The sequence below is a fragment of the Patiria miniata genome, unplaced genomic scaffold (genome assembly GCF_015706575.1).
Source record: "Patiria miniata isolate m_02_andy unplaced genomic scaffold, ASM1570657v1 HiC_scaffold_1, whole genome shotgun sequence".
Classification (NCBI taxonomy): Eukaryota; Metazoa; Echinodermata; class Asteroidea; order Valvatida; family Asterinidae; genus Patiria; species Patiria miniata.
The window spans coordinates 31,526,860-31,539,240 of NW_024037047.1; the positions used below are offsets into that span (position 1 = coordinate 31,526,860).

At 43.1% G+C, this 12,381-nt stretch overlaps 1 protein-coding gene across 1 annotated transcript in view; it reads right to left on the bottom strand.

Annotated features, from left to right (window-relative positions):
- LOC119732821 (mucin-4-like) overlaps positions 1–12,381 on the bottom strand; it is a 71,004-nt gene that overhangs the window by 39,279 nt on the left and 19,344 nt on the right. Inside the window, exons 2-6 of the mRNA XM_038206427.1 lie at positions 7,937–9,679; positions 6,090–6,254; positions 5,682–5,979; positions 2,204–2,264; positions 1,340–1,429 (exon numbers count right to left, since the gene is read on the bottom strand). Coding sequence (XP_038062355.1) covers positions 1,340–1,429; positions 2,204–2,264; positions 5,682–5,979; positions 6,090–6,254; positions 7,937–9,679 — 2,357 coding nt within the window. The remainder of the gene's footprint in view (positions 1–1,339; positions 1,430–2,203; positions 2,265–5,681; positions 5,980–6,089; positions 6,255–7,936; positions 9,680–12,381) is intronic.

The following is a 12,381-nucleotide window of genomic DNA, read 5'->3' on the forward strand; positions in this document are numbered from 1 at the left end:
CTACCCACGGAAGGACAAGGCGGAAACAGTATGCCCCTTCGGCTTCGCCGCGGGGCATAAAAACAATGTAAACAAATTGTTGCTTATTGCAAAAATAAAAGTGCTGTTTATTTATTATTCATCATGCATATTGGGGTATATGTTAATGTACTGTTATTTCTTGCAAGCTCTCGGACAACACTGAGTATAATAATAATAATAATAATAAACCATTCTTATAAAGCGCATTTTACACGGGGTCCCAATGCGCTGAACAATTAACAGAGGAAAAAAAAAAATACTAACATTATATTTCATTTGCAGTGAACAGATGGGTTTTAAGATTAGCTTTGAAAACGTCCAGGGTTGGGGCTTCCTTGATGTGATTGGGTAGTTTGTTCCAGAGGGTTGGGGCTGCAGATGAAAACGCTCGCTGACCGTATGACCTTGTCGATGTTGAGGAGCAGGCGAGCAGGGATTGTGAGCTTGATCGAAGATTTCTACGTATACAGTTCTTATTAATACTACGTCCGTGCGGGGCGAAACCACATATTTAAAATGTACACCTCCCCAACGCAGAAAATACTATCATCTGACTAAAGATTACATCGCAATGTCATAATAAAAATAATAAGAATAATACATATGTATAAAGTGCACGTATCCACTAGTATTGGTGCTCAAGGCACTACCTCATTATCAGGCATCCAACTGGAAATTTAGAAAACTCCAAACTATACAAGGCTTCACACAGTATTTTTCAAGTTGTAATGACATCAATGAGAAGCGAAAAATGAGGAAATCCGAGGAAAAGTTTCATGCCTGCATTATTAACATAACTCAACCCATAAAACCGCAACGGCATGTTTTGTTGGAATATGTCAGGATAGGTGCAGTACACCTAAACTGACAGTCTTTCACATTGGGTTGGCACACCTCCAGAAACAAAGTCAGAAATATGTGTGTGCAGTTTCCCATATGGTGTTAGAATTTGCTGGGATGGGTATATGGTTCCTATTAAATCATGCTAGGGAGTTAGGATTAACCTGCTTATTTGGTCAATTAAACATTCCAAAGACAATCTCAGCACCCTGGGGACTATACAGCTCGATGCTGCCATTTGGGTGCACAGCAGCTGAATCAACCACAATAACCATCTCTGCCCTCACAGGTACCCAATTTATATTCTCGGTGGGGAGAAGCAATGAGTGACAAAGTGCCTTGCCCAAGGACACACACACACACACCCAGGCTGGACTCGAACCCACAACCTGCAGAGTTACCCACACACCACGAATCCAATGCTCCACACCACGGGGCCACGGGGCCACGGCACTCCACAGGTCATGCTGATACTTACATATATAAATTCATAGAGGCCATTGCCAAAAGGAAAGAACTGCCGTGAAGCAAAGGTTGGAGAGATCCGATCCTTGGAAGGCAGATAGAACTGTTTAAGAAAAATATAAACATCTTTAAAATATCAAGAGAAATTATGAAAAGAATGTTACATATGTCTGTCTTTGAAATTGAAAGCAACATTTATTCTGCATGGGCTGAGTATGAACTCAATCCGACAGATTAAATGTAAACATTGTAATGTCTCTAGCATGAAAGTCCAGTTGCTTTATTGAAGAATAATTATATTAAACTCACTGGTTGACTGACACTGGAGAGTGCACTGTGTCCACCCCAAAATGGAACAAGACTAGATTCTGCTCAAATAAAAGAAAACAAACATCAACTTTAAGATTCCACGTCAATCAAATTAGTCGAGTTCAGACAGGATGGCTTAGCAAGATCAAAATACTCATTTTAAATGTTGCTTGGTAGTATCCACTTGACCTTTCAGTTGATTCCTTAGTTTTTAATCAGAAAAAAAAAATAGTTAATCCAAATACTCATTAAAGTTAGGATTATTTTATTTGAGTTGCTTTGAAGAAAAAATAATCTTCAAAGCGCCATTTTAAAATTAAGAGTTTCGACCAACAATAGTCTTTGACTATGATGAAGGAAGATGAAAATAATTGGTCCACTGGAATTTCTGGGTTTTTGTAAAAGATGTGATTGGCGAGACATAGGACCTTCATGGGATGCCAGGAAATTAGGAGCCAAAAATTAAATATTCAGAACAAACTGCAGACATCTTTATTTGCAACATGTCCTTAGTATTATAATCAATTAATAATGAATTACTTATAGTGCTTCCTTAATGCCCGCTGACCGTAACAAGTGTATGTACGTGGAATTTGGGAAAGTTGAAGGTGTAGACTGGAATAGGATCTCTGGTTGATGATGTATCGGACACAACTTTGTTATGAGGACAATGCATATGGTTGATTTGAATGATGTATGACAAAGATAAATGCCAAAAGTGACGTGCACTAAAATCGTGTACAAAGTCTATGAGATTTTGCATGGAACAAAAAGTGGAAAACAAACGAGAGCTATGTCTGTTCGAACAGAACATAGGGCTTTTTCGCACTTAATAAATATTTATGCTGTGTTTGTCCTTTTGCAGCCCTAAATGCCTGTTGATCTGGATAAAAGAAATTGCTACGTGTAGGAGTTCTGGCAACGCAAACAGAGACATTTCCTGTACAAGACCAGGCTTTGTGCTGCTCGTTTACGCTGCCTTGCCTAGCCTAACCTAGCCTATGCACACAACCCACATCATGTGTTTATATGGCTGTGGGTACAATTCGCTCGTATCCCCGCCCTGCAAAAAAAGACGCTGGGAAGGGCTGATGAATCACGCTCGGATTGGATGATTTTGCGTGACGGCCACGACCCTGGAAGGTTTGAAACCGCCGTTTGGCCGTTGAGACTGACTCATTCATACTCTATTCCCATTCAAAAAATACCCCTTCTTTGTTGAAAAGCGTAATCTAGGAAAATCTGTAAAAGTTATATGTGTTCTCAATTTGCAATTCCCGTCGCTTGCTCAGGCTCCGTTTCCACCGCCCCAAAAGTGAATATTCAAACAATCATTCCGTTTACGACGTTCACTGTACCGGTCACAACTCATGAAATATTCAATTCCTGAACGTGGTATAATGTGAGAAACCCGAGCGTGTGTTTCGTAGACCGCCTACAGGAAGATACAGTCTCCCACGCGGCTAGGAAGCTCGTGCCAGGTCGAATGTTGTAAAGCTGTGCGCGTTTAAATTTTGCAGATGATAATGACAGACATGTGAGCATCAGAAATAATCGCTCTTTCAATAAATTGTACCCCAATTGCACCACTGATTTTTGAACATTATAAATTCTCTTCCAAAATGTCTAGAATCCACTCATTAGCAAAAAATTCTCATGATTGAAAAATCGTCCAAAATTTAGACCTTTATTTTAAATTTAAATATCATTTCAAATGATAATGATAATGTTTATCATAATTCTCTCTAAAACACTTATCGGACTTCGTTCATACAAATGTTCAACCCATTTGGACTCATACTTTCCTCAATATGAGACTTTGAAAAAAAAATCACATTTATGATGACGTCACATGCCCTATGATTACGTAATCTTGACAACACTTTTCATAGCACTTTGGTATTGTGGTATTGGTTTGTACCAAGTTTCAAGTCAATCCGATGGAAGGAAGTGTACTATTTTGCAAGCAAAATCGTAAAAAATCAACCGATGACGTCATTATGACGTCTTTTTTAAATGTTGCATACTAGGACCATTATCTACATACCCACCACGTTTCACAACACACAGACCTTGCCTGATATGTGTTTTTAACAATCGCATTTTTGATGACGTCATCATGACTTTACACTTTTTTTCAAAATATTTGGCATGTATCTATAAAACATAAAACAAAAGGAATAATGAATTTAGCTTGTTCTGTTGATGAGATATGGCTTAATGGTCCAAACTTTCGAAATCGCACAATGATGTCATTATGACATCACCTCGTTTTTTACCTTTAACACTTTCCGGTCTACCCACCTACCAATTTTTAACCCTATCGGACTTACCGTTCTGTAGATTTACAGCTTCAAAATATGCACGTTTGTGATAACATCACGCAATCCACGATGACGTCCTCACGACGTCATTCTTCGGCATACATCTTTGCTATAACGACTATGCATATGTTAACTTTCTATGATGTATGCAAAAGAGGAATGCCAAACGTGGCTTGTAGAAAAATCGTGCACAAAGTCTATGGCGTTTTTGCATGAAACAAAACGACGAAAGAAAAAGAAATCAGACCAAAAACAAAGGCTTTTTCGCAAAATTGCGCAAAAAAACTAGAAATGTGTTTTTGGACAAACACAAGCTGTTTCGGATTATTGAAATACTCTGCGCAAGTGATGAACAATTGAAGACCTCACTTCAAATGTCATCTGTAACGGCACATTATACGTACATATCAGGTTACAACCATAGTTTTTTTTTTTAGATATAAGCCTTTTATAGAAAAAAATACCCTTTAATTGATGTCACATGACATTTGATGATGCCATTACTTGAATTTATAACACATCCAGGTATGAGTACATATCAAGTATCAATCCAATCAGACATATGGTTCTGTAGCATAGGCCTTAGAAATTGCCCTTTTTGACGTTATGATGACGTCACTGCAATTTCCATCTGAAACACATCCCTGTGAATGTGCATTTCAAGTTTTAACCAAATCGGGCGAGTACTTCCGAAGTTATAGTGATTTGAAAAAAAAATGCACATTTAATGTGACGTCGGTGTGTACACCGAAACAGCAAAAAAAATCTTAACGAAAATAAGAGCAGCTGCAATTAACTTGGCACCATTTGTTAAAGTAACAACAACAGACTTTTGTAACTTAGAACTTTCAAGTAATATTATAGTACTACAACTTGTTACATTGGTCACGGGTTACATCTCAGCATTTATTTGTTTGTTTGTTTGTTTGTTTGTTTGTTTGTTTGTTGGGGTGTTGGGGTGTTTGTTTGTTTGTGTTAATACATTTCAGTGTTGTAGTACTCGTACTCGGTACTCGTACTCGAGTACGACTCGAGTACTTTTTTGGAGTACTTGTACTCGTACTCGAATGTCAAAGTACTCGTACTCGAAATGACGGTACTCGTACTCGGGCAGCAAAGTACTCGTACTCGACATGTCGAAATTGCACTCGATCATTAAAGTACCCGTACTTGAATAGCAGTACTCGGAGGAAAATGTTATAGCTTCACTTACCATGGCCTTATTTTATCGATTCTTTCAGTTGGAAATTGTTCATTGGCTTGTTGAGAAATCGAGATTTCCTGATTTTCCTCTGTGCAAGTCCGGACAAACACATTTAACAGCTAGCTGTGAGTGGGTCCGTAATCGGTCGAAAGGGCTTGGCCAATTACGCACAATCAACCATTTGCCGTATGGCCGTATTCGGAAATGCGAGTACTCGTACTCGTACTCGGAAGTACAAGTACTCGTACTCGGACTCGGAAGTACAAGTACTCGTACTCCGAGATCTGTTCTTGTACTCGGAGGTACAAATTTTCGTACACGTACTCGTACTCGGCAACCTAGGTACTCGGCAGTACTCAGTACTCTGTACTCGGAAAAAAGTACTGGAATACAACACTGATACATTTGCATCTTATACCTAAAACGTTAAAATTAACCAAAAACACATGAATTCATTCAAGTAATCTGACAAGCAATCAATAACTTAGGAAAACAAAAGGCATGCATTGGTCTTTTACCGTAGGGGCATGGTTCCAGAGTTGTCCCTGTTGGTGTCACAGTTGTCCCCGTCGGTGACGCAGTTGTCGCTGTGGGTGACGCAGTTGTCCCTGTGGGTGGCGCAGTTGTCCCTGTTGGTGTCACAGTTGTCCCCGTCGGTGACGCAGTTGTCCCTGTGGGTGACGCAGTTGTCCCTGTGGGTGGCACAGTTGTCCCTGTTGGTGTCACAGTTGTCCCCGTCGGTGACGCAGTTGTCCCTGTGGGTGGCGCAGTTGTTCCTGTGGGTGTTACAGTTGTCCCCGTCGGTGACGCAGTTGTCTCTGTGGGTGGTGCAGTTGTCCCTGAGGGTGTCGCAGTTGTGTCTGTGGGTGGTGCAGTTGTCCCTGATGTACCTGGGCCTGTGGTTGATGGACTTATAGTTGATTTACCTGGGCCTGTGGTTGATGGACCTGTGGTTGAAGGGGTTATGGTTGATGGGCCTATGGCTGATGTGCATGTGGCTGATGGGCCTTTGGATGATGTGCCTAGGCCTGTGGTTGATGTGTCTGGGCCCGTGGTTGATGTGCCTGGGCCTGCGGTTGATGTGAATGGGCCTGTGGTTGATGTAAACATTGTTTAAAGACATAAATGGCAGACAATGTTCCTGATCTTTTAGTAAAACAGTAATCTTTATGTGGCCCAAACCAATATGCAATATGAAATTGAATCACTACATGTGTTGGCATATGTGCTCTGTGCACAGAAAAGGAGAGTTGGGGGTGACCTAGACTGGTTCCCGACCCATCCATTGCGTATTTTGAAGGTATCCAAAGTTATTGGAGGTAGGGATAAGTCTCGCGACGGAGACCATTGCAAGTTGAATGGACCGATCCAGTAAGCCCCGCCCAGTGCGTACTGGGCAAATTAACACGTGCTCCTTTCCGATGCCAAACTGCATTTTCTTGCCGCACGCACCATACGCGAATGCACGCATGTCGGACTTTTGTGCACGCACGTCCGGACATAAATCACGGCTGTGATTGGTCAGAACACCATGGGGCGGTGCTTACTGGATCGGTCCATTCGAACGCGAAGACGCGGTGGCTGTAACTTTTGCACATTCAGGAAGTCGTGCGTACTTCGCGCGCGAAGAAGTACAGTACAGTATGCGCACGCTGTGCGTCCCGACCACGAAGCTCTCCAAAGAGGTAAAAATGCCAGTGTTGTTTACTCGAGTCGGATTCGAGTAGCTTTTTTTTTTTTTTACTTGAGACTTGACTTGACTTGGGAAAAAAATGACTGGAGACTTGACTTGACTTGAAAAAAATATGATTTGGGACTTGACTTGACTCGAATAAATTTGACTTCCTGACATTAACACGTTTCTTTAAGTTACAAAAAAACCAGCTATGCACCAGCATAGTCGGTTGAAAAGAATGCAGATATACTAGCAAATTAGCAACCAGCATCCTGAGCATGCCACACGTCATTTACATGACTAGCACTATGCGAGTGTTATGGCCAACGTATACTCGACCTCGTTGAAAACAATTGACTTAAGACTTGACTTGAATTGCTTAAATTTGACTTGGGACTTGACTTGGCTTGGAAAAAAAATGACTTGGTTACAACTCTGAAAAACGCGCCCTCTTTGTTGCGGCACGGATCCCATTTCTCCCCTGTCAGATATGATAGTTGATACACATCTGAATTGCACACAGGGGCATGGCAGGCGATCACCAAGGAGAAATAAAGGAACGTCTGAAAAGTTGGAATGCGCTGGTACGTTCCACTGGAGAACATCGCCTGTTCCAATTGGGAGTATGCATTGTTCCCACATTGTTCCGCCCGGTGACACTGGTCCAAGCGTGTGCACGCTTACTCGAAACGGCCTGTTTCAGTTGGCAACACGCTGGAAACACAGCACTTTCCAAAAAGAAACGTCCCATACAGGCATGCAATTGGGAAGTTACTAAAAAGAGGTGAACCAAATGAAATGTATTTGTCGATTTGGCAATAAGCGTTTTATTCGCGCCTGGATGATGTGAATTCAATGTTGGGTTTTGCCCTTCACCGACATACTTTATAAACACTGTACACGCAGTGTTGCCCCCGAGTGATTGTGGGGAAAAAAATTCTTTCATTACGGTACCCGCTGCTATATGATTCTAACAAGCCAGCCGACCCCAGCAAGCTCGGTGATCGAGTGGTAAGACATCAGCGCTAGTCAGAAGGTGCTAACAGCCAGACAGCTATCATCTCTCCTTCTACATTTCTACATTGGAATTGGCATTACCTTCAGTTGTTGATACTGTTGGCTCAGACGTACTCCCACAGTAACACCAAATGGGCGTTGCTAACTCACGGCCTCCATTTAATGACTTTAGGACTTTAGCGGCTAGCAGTGGGACTTCAGCGGCTGACGCTGTGGCTTCAGCGGCTGATGATGTGGTTTCAGCGACTGTAGTTGTGGCTTCAGCGCCTGTAGTTGTGGCTTCAGCGGCTGTAGTTGTGGCTTCAGCGCCTGTAGTTGTGGCTTCAGCGGCTGTAGTTGTGGCTTCAGCGCCTGTAGTTGTGGCTTCAGCGACTGTAGTTGTGGCGTCAGCGACTGTAGTTGTGGCTTCAGCGGCTGTAGTTGTGGCTTCAGCGGCTGTAGTTGTGGCTTCAGCGGCTGTAGTTGCGGCTTCAGAGGCTGAAGTTGTGGTTTCAGCGACTGTAGTTGTGGCTTCAGCGCCTGTAGTTGTGGCTTCAGCGACTGTAGTTGTTGCGTCAGCGGCTGATGCTGTGCTTTTAGCGGCTGTAGTTGTGGCTTCAGCGGCTGTAGTTGTGGCTTCAGCGGCTGTAGTTGTGGCGTCAGCGACTGTAGTTGTGGCTTCAGCGGCTGATGCTGTGCTTTTAGCGGCTGTAGTTGTGGCTTCAGCGACTGTAGTTGTGGCTTCAGCGGCTGTAGTTGTGGCTTCAGCGGCTGTAGTTGTGGCTTCAGCGGCTGTAGTTGTGGCTTCAGCGGCTGTAGTTGTGGCTTCAGCGGCTGTAGTTGTGGCTTCAGCGGCTGTAGTTGTGGCTTCAGCGGCTGTAGTTGTGGCTTCAGCGACTGTAGTTGTGGCTTCAGCGACTGTAGTTGTTGCTTCAGCGGCTGAAGTTGTGGCTTCAGCGGCTGATGCTGTGGCTTCAGCGGCTGTAGTTGTGGCTTCAGCGGCTGTAGTTGTGGCTTCAGCGGCTGTAGTTGTGGCTTCAGCGGCTGTAGTTGTGGCTTCAGCGACTGTAGTTGTGGCTTCAGCGACTGTAGTTGTTGCTTCAGCGGCTGAAGTTGTGGCTTCAGCGGCTGATGCTGTGCTTTCAGCGGCTGAAGTTGTTGCTTCAGCGGCTGATGCTGTGCTTTCAGCAGCTAAAGTTGTGGCTTCAGCGGCTGTAGTTGTGGCTTCAGCGACTGTAGTTGTGGCTTCAGCGGCTGATGCTGTGCTTTCAGCGGCTGAAGTTGTTGCTTCAGCGGCTGAAGTTGTGGCTTCAGCGGCAGATGCTGTGCTTTCAGCGGCTGAAGTTGTTGCTTCAGCGGCTGATGCTGTGCTTTCAGCGGCTGAAGTTGTGGCTTCAGCGGCTGATGCTGTGCTTTCAGCGGCTGAAGTTATGGCTTCAGCGGCTGAAGTTGTGCCTTCAGCAGCTGAAGTTGTTGTTTCAGCGGCTGATGCTGTGCTTTCAGCGGCTGAAGTTGTGGCTTCAGCAGCTGAAGTTGTTGCTTCGGCGGCTGATGCTGTGCTTTCAGCGGCTGAAGTTGTGCTTTCAGCGGCTGAAGTTGTGGTTTCAGCAACTGATGCTGTGACTCCAGTGGTTGACTCTGTGCTTCCAGCGGTTGACGCTGTGACTTCAGCGGTTGACTCTGTTTCTTCAGGGGTTGTCTTTAAGACTTCATTGGTTGACTCTTGGACTCCTGTTGTGTAATCTGATGGTCCTGGGGTGTTTGGTATTGGTGTGGTTGAGGATTCTGTGGTTCCATCACACAAGCACCAAGTAATAGATGGCTTCGTGGTGTAAGACGGTGGACCTGTGGGATCGGGATAAGGAGTATATGTATTACAGCCCTTATGGATTAGACAAGCTTGACTAAACTAAACTGATAAAAAAAACCAGAAACCAGCATTGTTCCTACAATCACTCGCTCTCCATATCAACAACTTTTTCAAAATCAGAAATGGTGAGCTATGTGTTACTGCGGCAGAGAGGCGATTGACACCAACTAGGAGCACCCGCTTACATTCAAGCAAGATTCAAGCATTTCAACTCAAGAACCGAGATATATGTAAGAACTCATTTTTCCAAAAACAATCGTCGACCGGAATGTTCTGCCCCCCCCCCCCCGCTGTCAACGAAGATCAAGTCCCACGTCTTCAACAGCAAGTTTCAAGTGAAGACCCACGTCTTCAACAGAAAGTCTCAAGTCAAGTCCCACGTCTTCAACAGCAAGTTTTAAGTGAAGTCACACGTCTTCAACAGCAAGTCTCAAGTCAAGTCCCAAGTCTTCAACAGCAAGTATCAAGTCTCGTCTCAAGTCTTCAACAGCAAGTATCAAGTCAAGTTCCAACTAGTCTTCAACATCAAGTGTCAAGTCAGGTCCCAAGTCTTCAACAGCAAGTGTCAAGTCAGGTCCCAAGTATTCAACAGCAAGTATCAAGTCAAGTCCCACGTCTTCAACAGCAAGTATCAAGTCAATTCCCACGTCTTCAACAGCAAGTGACAAGTTAAGTCCCAAGTTTTCAAGGTAAATGTTAAGTCAAGTCCCAAGTCCTCAACAACAAGTATCAAGTGGATCCCAAGTCTTCAACAACAAGTGCCAAGTTCAGTCCCAAGTCTACAACAGCAAGTATCATGTCAATTTCAAGTGTTCAACAGCAAGTCTCAAGTCAAATCCTAAGACTTTAACAGCAAGTATCAAGTCAAGTCCCAAATCTTCAACAAAAAGTACCAAGTAAAGTTCAAAGTCTACAACAGCAAGTATCATGGCAAGTCACAAGCCTTTAACAGCAAGTCCGAGGTCTCGTCAAGTCCTAGACTTCATGACGTATTTTAGTAGCCGATTCCCAAATGAAAGGTTTGCAGTGACTCTCAGCTTAAATTTCGTTATTTAATAATTACAACACAACAGTACGACACACTCAATCACTCTGGTGTCATACGACAAAACCTCAAGAAGAAATACTGTTTTGTTTTTACATTGTTTGTTGTCAAATGAGGACCCGTGAATGACCAATTAGGTACGTACCATGGACATGTCCACGTGGTTATTGGCTCTAGGGGTGCAGCCAGTAAATCGGTTTGAAATTGCCAACGCCGTCCAAATCACGATTTGTTTGAGCATATTGTGGGCCGTGCACAGGACCGTGAGCTTATATTGTTGTGAAATTTGGATTAAATTGGGCCTTAAAAGCGCTCTTTTTTGCAATCGAGTGTTTCAAAATGGTGATGGGCTTCAGGACTATTTTAAGGGGTGATCATCTTCGGTTTGAAAAGAAAATGAAATGTGATGAAAAAAGCTATAATTTGATGTGTTTCTCAAACACCTTGGAGAGCTGTGAGTATTTTTCCTGAATTTCCCGAAGTGGGGGCATGTAGCATTGAGGTCTACGGCCGTTTAGTTACTGGTCTCCACCCCTAGCGGTCAAGCTACATCGGCGGGTAGAGGGCGCTATAGATAAGATGGTGCGGGCGTACTTAATCGATAAAACAATATAGAAAATACTCGAAACAAGGTTAAACCGGAAGAGAAAACTTTTTGTTTTTTAAATAAAAAGAGGGTCTCCTCTTTTATCGAGATATCACAACGCCTACTTACCTATTTTCATATTCAACTCACAAACGTTGATTCAAAAAAATATGAGCAAAACGCCATATCCCCAAAAAGAAAAAAAAAGAAAGAAAACGTCCAAACGGGGTAAGGGACAAAGAAAGTGCAAACACATCAGTCTCGGTCTCTGCCGCAGTGGTAAGATTTGGGTTTTTTTTGGAAACACAATTGTTGGTATGTGAGGGGGTGAAACTTATAGAAACGAGTTCAATGGATAACCCAGATACGCCCATGAAACTTTTTGCCGTGTTTCTGAGCCTATCTCACGCTTTATTTGGAATATCATTGTATAGATTACCGAATTTACAGGCTTGGACAAGCGAGGCATTACGGTAGACTGGGAATCGTTGAGCATGCGCACCGATAGCAGGGGCGGGGTGGATGGATTGGTGGGGTTTGGAAGAATTAGGGGGGATAGAAATTATTAGCAGCGTCGTATAAGAGTTTACAAGCAAGACGGAAATGTTCAATGCCAACTGTTGATTTAAAATGCCATGGTCCAATGGTTACGGTGTTTGACTAATTTACGATTGTGGACATAGCCTATGCTAAGAATTACATTATTTTATAATGTTAATTATTCTCGGAAATGCAAATCAGGCCTGGTGCAAATGAAGTTGAACGTAAGGTGGGGGGTCTTGTGAAAAGCAATATTCATTAGACAATATCGGGCGTTTTACAATCACTAAGGGAGGATCGGAGGATATCAGGAGGATACATTTCATATGAATATTCAGCGTACATGTAATAATCTAAAATGAAAATTCATATCATAAACACGGGGTGCAATATAATCTTCTATATTGTTAAGAAACAGCTTTTTTGATGACTCTTAATAATAGGCATACGTTGAGCGGCCGCGTTTCGCGTATAACCAAAGTTTCGGAATCACGTTTCAGCCCGGT